The sequence below is a fragment of the Balaenoptera musculus genome, chromosome 8 (assembly GCF_009873245.2).
Source record: "Balaenoptera musculus isolate JJ_BM4_2016_0621 chromosome 8, mBalMus1.pri.v3, whole genome shotgun sequence".
Lineage (NCBI taxonomy): Eukaryota > Metazoa > Chordata > Mammalia > Artiodactyla > Balaenopteridae > Balaenoptera > Balaenoptera musculus.
In genome coordinates, this window is record NC_045792.1 from 13,565,321 (window position 1) to 13,579,286 (window position 13,966).

At 36.3% G+C, this 13,966-nt stretch overlaps 1 protein-coding gene across 2 annotated transcripts in view; it reads right to left on the reverse strand.

Annotated features, from left to right (window-relative positions):
- CBL (Cbl proto-oncogene) overlaps window positions 1-13,966 on the reverse strand; it is an 87,922-nt gene that overhangs the window by 33,079 nt on the left and 40,877 nt on the right. For both annotated transcript variants that reach the window (XM_036860186.1, XM_036860185.1), the window contains exon 3: window positions 690-836. In XM_036860186.1, coding sequence (XP_036716081.1) covers window positions 690-836 — 147 coding nt within the window. The remainder of the gene's footprint in view (window positions 1-689; window positions 837-13,966) is intronic.

Below are 13,966 nucleotides of genomic sequence, written 5' to 3' on the forward strand. Positions count from 1 at the left end.
TGTAAGTGACTAACAAAGAGTTAGTATCTTACAAGAGGAAAAAGACAAACAACTCAATAGGAAAATGGACAAGTCAGGAATAGGAATAGGAAGGTCAGAATAAGAATCTTGATTGGTGACAAATGTGAAAAGGTGCTCAAGCTCCCTTGTCATTTAGGAATATAACGCAAAATATGATACCAATTCATATCATCAGTGTTAGTCAAATTGCAGAGCTACTGGAACATGTGTACACTACTTATAGGAATATAAACTGGTACAACCACTGTGGAAAGCAATTAGGCAATATTTGGCAAAGCAGAAGATGTGAAACCCCCTGACTCAGCAATTCCACTTCTAGGTATGTAACTATTGAGAAACTCTTGCATATGAAGACAAATACAATTTTGCTTTCTGCAGCACTGTTTTGCAATAGCAAATAGTTTGAAATGTAAATGTCCATTAACAGCATAATGGATGAGCAAAGAAAGAGAAGAGCATTCAATCAAAGAGCGTGGGTTTCAACGGAACTGCAAAGGTTTATTTCTTTTAAAAAAAATAATCAGAGCAAAAAAGGTTGGGAAGTAGGTACACACATATTATTTTTCTGTTTCCCATGTTTTAAATATTCCATCAATAAAAAACTAAACAAAAACCCAAAACACAAGTTTCAGTTCTTCATAGTTCAAATTCATTATTTTGAGTCTTACTTTTCCCCAAAAGCTTTCCTCCAAAATTCTGCAGCATCTGCTTTAGTAATCCGAAATGTGTCTCCCTGAAAGAGTCCACTTGGAAAGATTCCTTTTAGTTCTGCCAGCATGTGGCTGAAGATCAGGGACAGTTTGGTTAGGTTTCGCCTACAAATGATCAGAAGTGCAATGATTAAATGAACACATAAAATTATTTTTATTTTAAATGTGCTGAATTCACTACACCAGGTGTGTAATTATAATGCAAGAAAGACTGCTGCGTTCACTAGGTCCACTCCTTTCCCTCTGTTCAATGTTATATGGTAAATAAGAAAAATTAAACAGTAATCTATTTTAAGACTTTTAATCTTAAATTAATCAGACCTAATAACTGAGCATAAACTTACATGAACAAACTTACTTTTTTAGGATGACAGGTAAAGAGGACTCAACAAATAAGTGTAAGAAGTTGTACACTGCTATAACCATTCACTCACAAAAGAAATGTTAGAAAAGCAAAATATATTATTTCCTGTTTTGCATGAACTAATCTGGATGTTTAAATTACCACAACTCATCTAAATTAAAAATAAAGGCTTCCCTGGTGGCTCAGTGGTTAAGAATCCGCCTGCCAATGCAGGGGTTCGAGCCCTGGTCTGGGAAGATCCCACATGCCGCGGAGCAACTAAGCCCGTGTGCCACAACTACTGAGCCTACATGCCACAACTACTGAAGCCCACGCACCTAGAGCCCGTGCTCTGCAACAAAGAGAAGGCACCGCAATGAGGAGCCCGTGCACCACAACGAAGAGTAGCCCCCGCTCACCACAACTAGAAAAAGCCCGTGCGCGCAGCAGTGAACACAGCCAAAGATAAAATTAATTAATTTTTTAAAAAGTCAATTTTTGTCATACAAGTGGACTATGAAATTTCAAGTCAATTCATGATCAATTTTATTGCCTAAAAATTCTCTTTAATACAGATAGATTTTTCTCTTTTAATGCTATACTGGAGGGTCACCACTAGTCCCATCTTTGTCTTTCCTGGATAAAATGCTGCACTAAGTCTCTATAGCCCTAACTTTTCTGCAAAACACTGCTGAAATCTTTCTAATCAGCTTTTCAACAAATCAGCTTCAGCTTTTTGATATTTGTCTTCCTGTACTTGTATCAAGTTATATTCTTTCTAGTTTCCTATTTCTGAAAGCACCTACAAAAGTGATAAAATTAATATTCTTTGAAGACAGCCTAAAATAATTCATATGCTAAATAGCTCAAGTAAGATAAAAAACACAAGCACTTATCCAATCCCTAAACTCCATTAACTGTTTTCCTCCTGGTACTTTGAGAGCCTTCAATTATTGCTGGTTAGGACTTTTACTATTTTACCAAAGAGGAAACAAAAATAGAAACTATCGAGAATATATCACAGATAACATGATAGAAAATCTGCAAAGCACAAATTAGTCCCAATGACTTCCCAAAGACTTCTGCAGGACACCAGACTGCACTCAATATTTATATAACATTTTGCCAAATGTTAATCCTTAAAGATAAGCAGGAGACAGTCCATGATTCCCTTAAGATATGCTAAGCTGTTGAGAACCTACTATGTGTAAAGAGCTATGCTAAACAGTATAGCAGAAAAACGTGTATCAGAGAAAATACTGGGTGGGTCAAAAAGTGCCTTCGGTTTTTTAAGTAAAAATAAAAGACACATTTTTCATTTTCACCAAGAACTTTATTGAACAATGTATTCACCCTTTTGTTCCACTACCTTCTGCCATTTTTCAGGCAACTTCATAATTCCATCTTCCCAAAACTTTTTATCTTTTTGAGCAAAGAACTGTACTAGGTGCCTTTTACAGTCTTTCAGGGAATTGAAATTTTTTCCATTAAGAGAATTTTGTAAAGACCGAAATAAATGGAAATCCGAAGGTGCAATGTCTGGTGAATACGGCGGATGAATCAGAACTTCCCAGCCAAGCTGTAACAGTTTTTGCCTGGTCATCAAAGAAACATGCGGTCTTGCGTTATCCTGATGGAAGATTATGCGCTTTCTGTTGACTAATTCTGGACGCTTTTCGTCGAGTGCCGCTTTCAGTTGGTCTAACTGGGAGCAGTACTTGTTGGAATTAATCGTTTGGTTTTCCAGAAGGAGCTCATAATAGAGGACTCCCTTCCAATCCCACCTTCTTTGGATGAAGACCGGCCTTTGGTGTGGTTGGTGGTGGTTCATTTCGCTTGCCCCACAATCTCTTCCGTTCCACACTATTGTACAGTATCCACTTTTCATCGCCCGTCACAATTTGTTTTAAAAATGGAATGTTTCATTATGTTTCAGTAGAGAATCGCATGCGGAAATATGGTCAAGAAGGTTTTTTTCGCTTAACTTATTTGGAACCCAAACATCAAAGCGATTCACATAACCAAGCTAGTGCAAATGATTTTCAACGCTTGATTTGGATATTTTGAGTATGTCGGCTATCTCCAGCGTGGTATAACGTTGATTGTTCTCAATTATTGTTTCGATTTGATAGCTATCAACTTCAACTGGTCTACCCGACTGTGAAGCATCGTCCAGCAAGAAATCTCCAGCATGAAACTTCACAAACCACTTTTGACACATTCTATCAGTCACAGCACCTTCTCCATACACTGCACAAATCTTTTTGTGCATTTCAGTTGCATTTTTACCTTTCTTGAAATAATAAAGCATAATATGTTGAAAATATTGCTTTTTTTCTTCCATCTTCAATATTAAAATGACTACACAAAAATTCACCAATTTTGATAAGTCTTTTTTTAAATGCACACTGATATGACAGCTGTCACATACAATCTAACAAAATTGTTTTGAATGAAGTTAAAGACAACCAAGTTCTACTAGAGCCATCTTACAGAAAAAACTGAACGAACCTTTTGGCCCACACAATACATATATCATACTCCCAAGGTTACAACAGAACTCTTTCTGCAAGAAATAGGTTTGAATCTTACTTCTTCCTGAAAATGTCTTTCCTTAGTTTCTCCAACTATGTCATCCTCTCTTGGTTCTCCTACTTGCTTTTGTTCTTCCTTTGGCTATTCTTTCTATTCTCCTAACATAACTATTTCCCAAGAATTTGCTCTCCATCATTTTCCTTTCTTTCCCCATGTACTCTCTTGACTCTTCCTTTGCAATCTCAAGGCTTCAGAAACTGCTTTGCAAAAGATTCCCAAATCTTAGGCCTTAGTAGCTTCCCAACTGCCTACTGCATTTCTCCATTCAAATGCTAGCAACACATTCAAAATTAAACTAACCTTCCTTGGGGATTGGGGGGGGGGGGGCGGTAATAACAGATTTTGGGAATTTGGGATTAACAGATACACACTACTACATACAAAATAGATAAACAACAAGGACCTACTGTATAGCACAGGAAACTATATTCATTATCTTGTAATAACCTATAATAGAAAAGAATATGAAAAAGAATATATATATACAACTGAATCACTTTGCTATACACCTGAAACACTGTAAATCAACTATACTTCAATTAAAAAAAAAAACAAATTTGTTAATTGGAATTAAATAAATCTTTATACCTCTAAAAAATAAATAAACTAACCTTCTTTCTCAAACCTGCTCTTTCTTCATGTTCTCTATTTTCTGTATTTAATGACAACACCATCTTACTTCCCACAAGTTCAGAAACTTAGAGTCAGTCATCTTAGCTGCCTCCATTTTCTTTATTCTCCATATCTGACTTGTCAACTTGCTAATCATCTGTTGTCAATCCTACCTTTGAATTTGTATTATTATTCTAATATGCACTCCTTGCTACCTGCGTCTACCTACTCCATAATTCAAACTTCCGTCTTCAGTCTATTCCTATGCACGTTCAATCATACCACATATAACTGCCTTTCAAGGCGGGGGGGAACAATTTCTACAGTACCAGTGGGACAAAATCCAAACTCAACTTTGATTTTTAGACTTTCCACTAACCTGGGTCTAACCTACCTTTATAACTAATTTCACTAGTATATTCTACTCAAACTGAACATTTTACCTCTTCTTATACATACTACCCTTATTCACTTTTGCACCTCTGAACCACTGCTTATTTGTTCCTTAGTCTGCAAAAGACCCAGCTTAACTGTCATTTCCTAAGAAGCCAGCTAGAAGTAATAAACCTCTAAAATACCCCCAGTATTTTCACTGAAGTTCTCTCATGTCATCTGAACCCATCTTGTACTACAGTTATTTGTGTACATGAGGGCTGAATTCATTTCTGATATATATTTATATCCCTTTGGCATCTGGCATAATTTCTAACCTTTATTATACCTTTAGAAAACATCTGACTGTATACTGTGTGCTAGGCACTAGGGATGGATACAACAATGCAACAAAACAAAATTCCTAGTTTTATAGCATTCACATTCCCATGGCAGAGTATCAGGTAGTAGGAGAAAAAGGCTTTGAAGAAAAACAAAGCAGGGTATGAGAAGAGAGGCATGTAAGATTGCTGTTTTAGAGGGGGTGGTCTTAAGAACCTCTCTTATTGTTGATTTTTAAGCCAATTCTGAAGTGAAGGCAGGAAGCGAGTCTTTGGATGACTGGGCCATGTCAGCATCTTTGACTCTTTAAATAATTTTCCACTGAGAATCTACCAGGTATCCAGTACTATGCTAGATCAGAGATAAAATATACATACCAAAATATAATGGACAAAAAGCTTTTTTAATTTGTGAAGTCAGCCACAAAAAGGTGAAAGTTATTGACCGCAAGGATGTAATGGCACCAGGTGCCTAAGAGCAATTTGAAGTACTGACTGAAATAGTTACTGAAAATCAATTTAAGACACTTTCATACTCAAGGATGCATCCCCCAAAAAGCCAGCTTACATTCCTTAAAACCACCAGAGATGTGCACTGTAAGCATCACACTTCCTAAAACGAAAAAAAAGAATCTACAAAAGCCCATGGGTCAGAGTATTCTGTAAGGGGTCTGAGTTTAAATTCTGTTTCAAAAACATTTTAAGGCCTTAGGCTTATGGCTCAGTGTCTACAGTGTATAGGGCAGAATTTAATCAGCAAAATCTGTCTAAACATGTAAACTAAGAACAATGAGGCATGATGGATATTTGGGCTTATTACAAGTAAGCAATACATTTCAAAATTCTGTCAGCAGTTACTTCAATTCATACAATATGTTCTAACATTTCTCCAAATATCCACAAAGAAACACAACTGTTCTATTTTTTGTAAATGCCCTGAAGACAAAACTTTTCTTTCTTTGAGTAGCAGCAAGTAGGATCAATACAAGCTTTTCTTTAACTCAGTATTTGAAGAAAGTCATTTTTACTATCTTTCACGCTAACCATTTACATCTAAGTAACTGCAAATTCTACTCTATAGCTTCCATCTTTCCCTTCTCTTGTCCTCTCACAACTTCCCCATAATCAAATGCTGATTCAGTATGCAGTGTCAATTTTTAAAAAGGTTCAAGACTGGTGTGAGTTCTTTTCCCCCTACCTCAGGTCCTATTCTAAAAGCCAATGTACCTTTGTACCCCAGGCCTAAAGTAATGGTATACATTTTCTTGTGCATAATTTCAGCTAGTAAGGGACTAAGATTTATATGTCACTAATATTTAAGTATATAAAAATTAAATGCACAATTATAGCTCCTGTTTTAGCTTCAAAAGTAGAAAGATAAATACAACCTGATAGAAACCACAATCACCATTTCTATAGATCAAGCAAGACAGTGTGGGAAAGTAGCCTTTATATGAATATGAGATAAACAGAAAACTCCTCAAATGATGCCAACCAATGTATTTTCTATTACACAAAATACTGAAAAACAAGCTGCCTTGTAACTCTTGGCCACAAAGTACGTTGCAGAGAAAGAGGAAATGGAAAAAAGAACATAGTATGGGGAGATATATTAACCCTCTATATTAAAAGGTATTTATTAATGTTTAAGACAAGTACGGGGCTTCGCTGGTGGAGCAGTGGTTGAGAATCCGCCTGCCAATGCAGGGGACACAGGTTCAAGCCCTGGTCCGGGAAGATCCCACATGCCGTGGAGCAACTAAGCCTGTGCACCACAACTACGCCCGTGCGCCACAACTACTGAGCTTGTGCTCTAGAGCCCGCAAGCCACAACTACTGAGCCCACATGCCACAACTACTGAAGCTCGCATGCCTTAGAGCCCGTGCTCGGCAACAAGAGAAGCCACCGCAATGAGAAGCCTGCACACCCCACGAAGAGCACCCCCTGATCTCTACAATTAGAGAAAGCCTGCGTGCAGCAACGAAGACCAACGTAGCCAAAAATAAATAAATAAATAAATAAATAAATTTATTTAAAAAAAGAGAGAGAGGTTGAGATCTTCTAGAAAAAAATTAAATGATGACTTACAAAACAATCAGTCCAATGTATTCATAAAGATATTCTCACTTATGGTACTTTTTCTGAAACTCCATTTTGACAGAGATAAATTCTATAACTGACAAGCATGCTCTGTTTATTCTTTCTACAAAGGAGTACCTGAAAATATATATAACAGTCAAGACAACTAGAAATCTAAAATGTATTTCCTGGTCTCCCATTAATTTATTGTGTCCTGTGAGGTTATTTAACCTCTCTGGGCCTCCATTGATTCCAATGTAATATAAGGAAGCTGGAACCAATTACTCTTAAAGATATCTTTCCATTTATAAAAATGTATAAATTTATGCTATATCACTGATTTGAAACTGGAAAAGAAACCTTAACTTCAGCAGTTTAATTTCATAAGATTGAAGAAGAAAGACATGAGAGAAAGAAAGCTAGCACTTTATCCTTATGTGACAGAGGACTAGAAATTATGTCAAGAAATAATAATTTTTAGAAGTATATTTTATTTCTGCCTGCAAAGAATTTAAATAAACTTATATCTTATGGAATTTAAATGAACAGTTAATTGTATGAACCATATATGGGGATAAATTAAAATACTGTTATCTACTCGTAACATTAGGGATCTGGCTAAACTCCAGAATCTGTAGTGGATTATTTTACTCAAAGAATTTTATCATTTCTGAAGAAATAACATGGAAACATCAAAAATCACCTCAGCTATATGAAAATACTATCACATGTGAAAATGGTTCAAAGACTCAGAAGTCGTTTTGATTTTTAAAAAGAGAAGAAAGTGGAGCTTTCCTTTTGAAAACAATAATTTAGTTAATATGTATACAATTATTATAAAATTCTTACAATTTCTGTTTGACTTTTATAATTAAAAAATATTATAATAAAACATTGGGGGAAAACCCCAATAATCTATTTTAATAATATCTGTAGACCCAATGATCCTGTACTTCCCAGTGGGTAAATTTCAGAATGATTAACACAATACAATGATTGACAAACAAACTGCACAACATCATACAATACCATTTTGGAGCTGTAAAATATTTCCCAAATGAGATCACAATATAACTCACTCTTTGCCATTCAGCCATGGTGTGGGCTGTAAAACCTATATAGATGATGATAAATAATTATACTGCTCAATAGTGAAGTGAACAATACTTTTAAGTATTTCATTTACTGGTACTATTTCAGTGATAACTGAGCTGCTTTTTCTATTCATTAAACTCCAAAACCTTATATGCAAACACTAGTGTCATCCAAAGAATGATGAGTGAGAACCTACTGAGATGACATTTATAACTCAATAGCAGCATCCTCTGCTCACAGTAATCAGCTTTAAAAATAGATACACCGGAACTTCTCTTAACAAAGCTTCACAGGAAGTCAATGAAGTACTGTTTAACTCTTATCTGCTTAAGCTGCTAAAAAAAGGGGGGGTGGGGCGAGGCAAAAAGCATCACCTATTCAAAAAAATTCTAAGCCAATATATCTAAAAATATCAATGGCCTTTTTCACTAAACATATTAAGTATATTTGATAATATACTAATGGTCCTGCTTCTGAGACCCCCAAGTTACATGGTAACAGATTACAACATTATCATTCAGAGCATTTTGAGCTGTTTCATAGAATTTTAAACCTAAAGAAACGCTAATCTAATTCACCAGGTAAAAGGGAAGGCAGCAGCCCACGTGAGAATCTCCAATATGCGCCTCGTTCTTCTATCAGATTAATCTTAAAACACAGACTCAACCTCCTTAATCCTTCTACACCAAAATCCTCAATGACTTCCCAATAACCACTAAAAAAGTTCAAGTTGCTATGCTTGTAAGTCAAAGCACTCACAATATGGTCCTGATTCACCTTTCTAGACATATACTATTAAATATTTCCCAAAACATTCTATACTTTCCAGGCCCCAGGCCTTCAGTGATGGTGTTACATCAGTAATATATGTCCTCTCCTTCTCTAATAGTTAACATTAAGAGCTTACTGTGTATCAGATACTTTGTTAAGCTACATGTATACCTCATTTAATTCTCATAATAATGCTTTGAAATAGAAATTACTAATCCTATTTTACAAGGAGAAACAAAGACTTAGTGACATCAAATAACCTGCCCAAGGTCACAGAGCAAATAAGTGGCAGAGCAGGTCTGTGACTCAAGAGCCCAGGCTTTCTGGTATGATGCGTATTTCCTTTCCAATGACTATGGTTACTTAAGTCCTGCCCATTCAAAATTCATTTTAAATGCTATCTTCTTGGTGTGGATGCTGGGGAGGGTGGGGGGGGCGGGGGGGCGGGGAAGGATTCCCAGTCTTCATTCAATGTCTACTTTCAAACTGAGACACCCCACACCCACATGCCCCACAGCATCTTGCTCACACTCTGTACTGGCTTCATCATGTTCTACTTTGTATCAGTTGTCCTATTCCCCAGCTGGATGACAACTCCTTAAGGGCAGGGACAGTGAAGGTGCCTTACACACTCTATGCCCTGCAGTGGTGAGCACACTGCCTTGCACTTAAGAGACAGTCAATACGTTTATAGACTTGAAAAATATTACCTATTTTTAAAATAAACTTTCTATTTTGGAATTTTAGATTTACAGAAAAGTTGCAAAGATAGTACAAAGCATTCCCATATACCCCGCATTCAGCTCTGGTTTCCCTTAATATTACTGTCGTACATTTGCCAAAACTAAGAAACCAACATCAGTACAGTGCTATTAACTACACCCTAGACCTTATTCAGGTTTCACCAGTTTTTTCCATTAATGTCCTTAACTATCCTGGGATCCAATCTAGGATACTACATTATATTTATTTGTCACATCTCCTTAGTCTCCCCTGGTCTGTAATAGCTTCTTAGTCTTTCCTTGTTTTTCATGACCTTAATAGTTTTGAGGAGTACTGGGGTTAGGTATTTTGTAGAACGTGTCTCAATATGTAAAGCCGATGTTTTTCTCATGCTCTGACTGGGGTTATGAGTTTATGGACACAATATCACAGAAGTGAAGTGCCTATCTCAACACATCATATTGGAGGGTACATGAAGTCCACATGACATCACTGGTGATGTTAACCTTCACCACCTGGTTAAGGCAGTGAGTATTTGCCATGCTTCTCCACTGTAGTCACTACTGGAAAAGACTTATTTTTTCACAGATACATTCCTTCTTTCCTAACTCATGTAAAACAGATCACTTACACCCAAGTTAGTATTTTTAAATGATTAATGTGATACATTCTCATTAAAGCACACACCATAGAGACATAATATTTATAAGTTAATACCTTTGGTTTTAGTGTGGTTGAAAAAAAAGAAAAATAGCTTAAAACTCATTGTGAACATTCAGCAAATGTTCACTAAGTTACATTAACTTATGGTACTCTCATCATTATTTCCTAAAGAGTTCAAGAATATAATCAGACTTCGCTATATTTCAAAACAACCTTTGAATTTACTCAACCCAAGTTCTGAAAGACAGCTATGTAAGTTACATACACTGGAGCATCTGTCTGCAGCTAAAAGCCTATTAGCCCTGAGAACTGATTACTATTTCTCTATACCAGTTCCTTAAAGAACATACAAACACATCAGTAACATAATACAGAAATCTCCAAAACTTCTCATACCCTCCCCCCCAACAAATGACAAAAACCACCAAGTACTTTTCAGAAGTTTTATCCTGTGAACTTAAAAAATAAACTTAAAAGTATATAGATACATAGACAGACAAAGCAAATTATATACCGAGCAAGAGACAGCTCTAATACAATCTAATCAAGTATATAGAAAGTATATCTAATTATCATTAATTATTTAACTCCTGAGTATATGACATATCAGACATCCATTTCCATTTAAATATATTGTTTCTCTGAACAAACACAGAGTAGCTACTAAACTTTGCTATTCTCAAAACTTGGGAAAGATAATGAAATTTTCTATATCTATCTGTATCTCCTCTGTTTGGAGGCATCAATACCAGAAAAATCTTCATCACTGCCGTTTTCTTCAATATATTTTCCATGAAAAATAATCCTCCTCAAGTTCAAGATTCTATGTCTCTGTACAACTCTGGTATTAGCATTTTACTTATTTAGTTAGTAGTATTTAGTATTTAATTAGTAGTATTTTTATCAAATTCAACATACTTTTATTAAAAAGCTATAAATAAAGACAATGTCAGATAACACAGGAAAGAAGGTGTTCCTGGCCCTGACTAGTTATCAAAGCAGACTCACATTTAGGCAGACTTTGGTGAGTGCAAGAGTAAAGTATCAATAAAAACGAAGAGTCACAAGAGCATGGGTAGGAGAACCACTAATTAAAACTAGTGTAATTCAGGAGGCTTCTTGGATTTTAAAGAGTAGATGGGATTTCAACAGACAATATGGAAGGGAAAGGGATTCTAAGCCAAGGGAATGACCAAAGCAAAGGCTCAGTAGAAGAAAGTTCAGGGACTCGAAAATAAACGGACATGGCTACAATGTAGAATCATGGTAGCATAGGATAAAACTGAATAACACAGGCAGGACTCAAAATGTACAGATTTAACTACCGGGGTGAGAGATATTACAAACGCAGCAGGAAGTCATTAAGGGTTTGGAACTGGGGAGTGACATCGAATCTGTTTCAAGGCCATAAATGACGGCAAGCAGTATGAAAGATGAAACAGTGAGGAAACGACAAAAGCAGCAAGCTCAATTAGGATGGCACTGCAGTAGAAAGGTAATGGGAGCCCAAACACAGGCAGTAAAATAAGACAGATTTGAGAGATACTGCAGAAGTAAAACCAAGAAGATGAGATGACTGAGTAGGAGGAGATGATGAACCTGAAACTGAGCCTGAGCAGCTGAGAGTAGGGTCTTAAAAATATATATATATTAATAAAGCTAATACATTTAAAGGGCTTACTATGTGTCAGGCATTTTATATTTTTTATTATTTAATTAATTTTCATTCACAATCCTTTAAGATTGATTCTGCTATTACCCTCACTTTATAGATTAACAAACCTCAGCTGAAAGAAATTAATCCAAGAAGCAATCTCAGTAACTCACACCTGTCACCACTACATAATATTAACTGAGGGAACTCAGAAGAGGAAGTTGGTTTGCTAATGAAGAGGATACATTCAATGTTCAGACATGTCGAGTGTGAGATGTCTGAAAGATATTAATATGGCATGTCTAGCAGGCAACTTGGGAAAAAGGAGCAAGTAGGGAAACAGATTTGTGAAATCATGTATAAAACTGTTGACACAGTTGGGAATGACCTGTCTGTCTGCTAATTCCCTCACACAGGATAATCAAAATGAAATAGAATTTTTATCAAATCAACATGTTGCACACCTTAACCTTAAATAATGCTGTAAGCCAATTATATCTCAATAAAATTTTAAAAATTAAAAAGAAGGACTTCCCTGGCGGTCCAGTGGTTAAGATTCCACTCTCCCAATGCAGGGGGCGCACGTTCGAACCCTGGTCAGGGAACTAAGATCCCGCATGCCACGCTGTGTGGCCAAGAAAAAAGAAAATTAAAAAGAAACTGAAGTACAGTTTTGAAAAGATTTGGAATTTCTCCCTTTGGGAGTAGTGGGGTAGGTAATATGATGGAGTCAGAAAAGGACAGGAGTGGCAGGCTTCTCTTATTTAAAACAAAAACAAAACCATGTGAAAAATATTTGGAAACACTGGGCAATCAATGTTCTAAGTGTGCTATATTCACCTTTATAAGAATATCGTGCTAATTTTTTTAGTTGTTCTCACATGAGGCAGAATTAATGCCATCTCTTTAAGACCCAATCTTTGTTTCTCCGTATCTTCTATGCAGATGAAACACACTGAGTTGATGAAAACACATTGAGTTTCTTAACACTTCTTCATAGATTCTCAAATGTTAGGGCTTCTAACACCTATTCAGCGGTATTTATCATACTTCCCAGCAGGAAAACTTATATGGAACTTAAGCATTAGAGGCACTATGCAAAAGTAAACAACATTTACTGTGTTTACTAAACTCAGTAAAGTAAAACTCGTGATAAAATTTCAATTATTGTCAAAGGAGCAGAGGTATATTCATGAATGGGGGAAAATAAAGCATAAGAATACATAAAAAATGGAGAAAAATCATAAATGTATCTTGACTTGAATACAAGAAATTTAAAAGCTTCATAAGAGTGCCAAATTAAACCTCTCATGACAAATTGGTAAAAATCTTCAGAATGCACAAACTTTAAATCTAAAAAAATTAGAGACATAACTAAAAATGTAAAAGGTAATTTAATAACAGAATACAATGAACTCTATTCCAGTAATTTTCACTAATTTATTTATTTCATAAACATTGAATGCTTACTATATGGCAAGCACCATACTTAAACTTATTTAGGGGAAATGGACTATTCCAAACCCTGAGTAAACCAAAAACCATTAAACAGAGTAGGTATCAAAATCCATTCCCGGGCTTCCCTGGTGGCGCAGTGGTTGAGAATCTGCCTGCCATTGCAGGGAACGCGGGTTCGAGCCCCGGTCTGGGAAAATTCCACATGCCGCGGAGCAACTCGGCCCGTGAGCCACAATTGCTGAGCCTGCGCGTCTGGAGCTTGTGCTCCGCAACGGGAGAGGCCGCGACAGTGAGAGGCCCGCGCACCGCGATGAAGAGTGGCCCCCGCTCGCCACAACCAGAGAAAGCCCTCGCACAGAAATGAAGACCCAACACAGCCATACGTACATACATACATACATACATAAAAAGAATGTAAGCAGACAAGAATAGCATTAAAAAAAATAAAATTAAATTAAAAATTAAAAAAAAAATCCATTCCGTACTCTCACACATAGACACAGTCATACACACATGTGTGTACAAGCA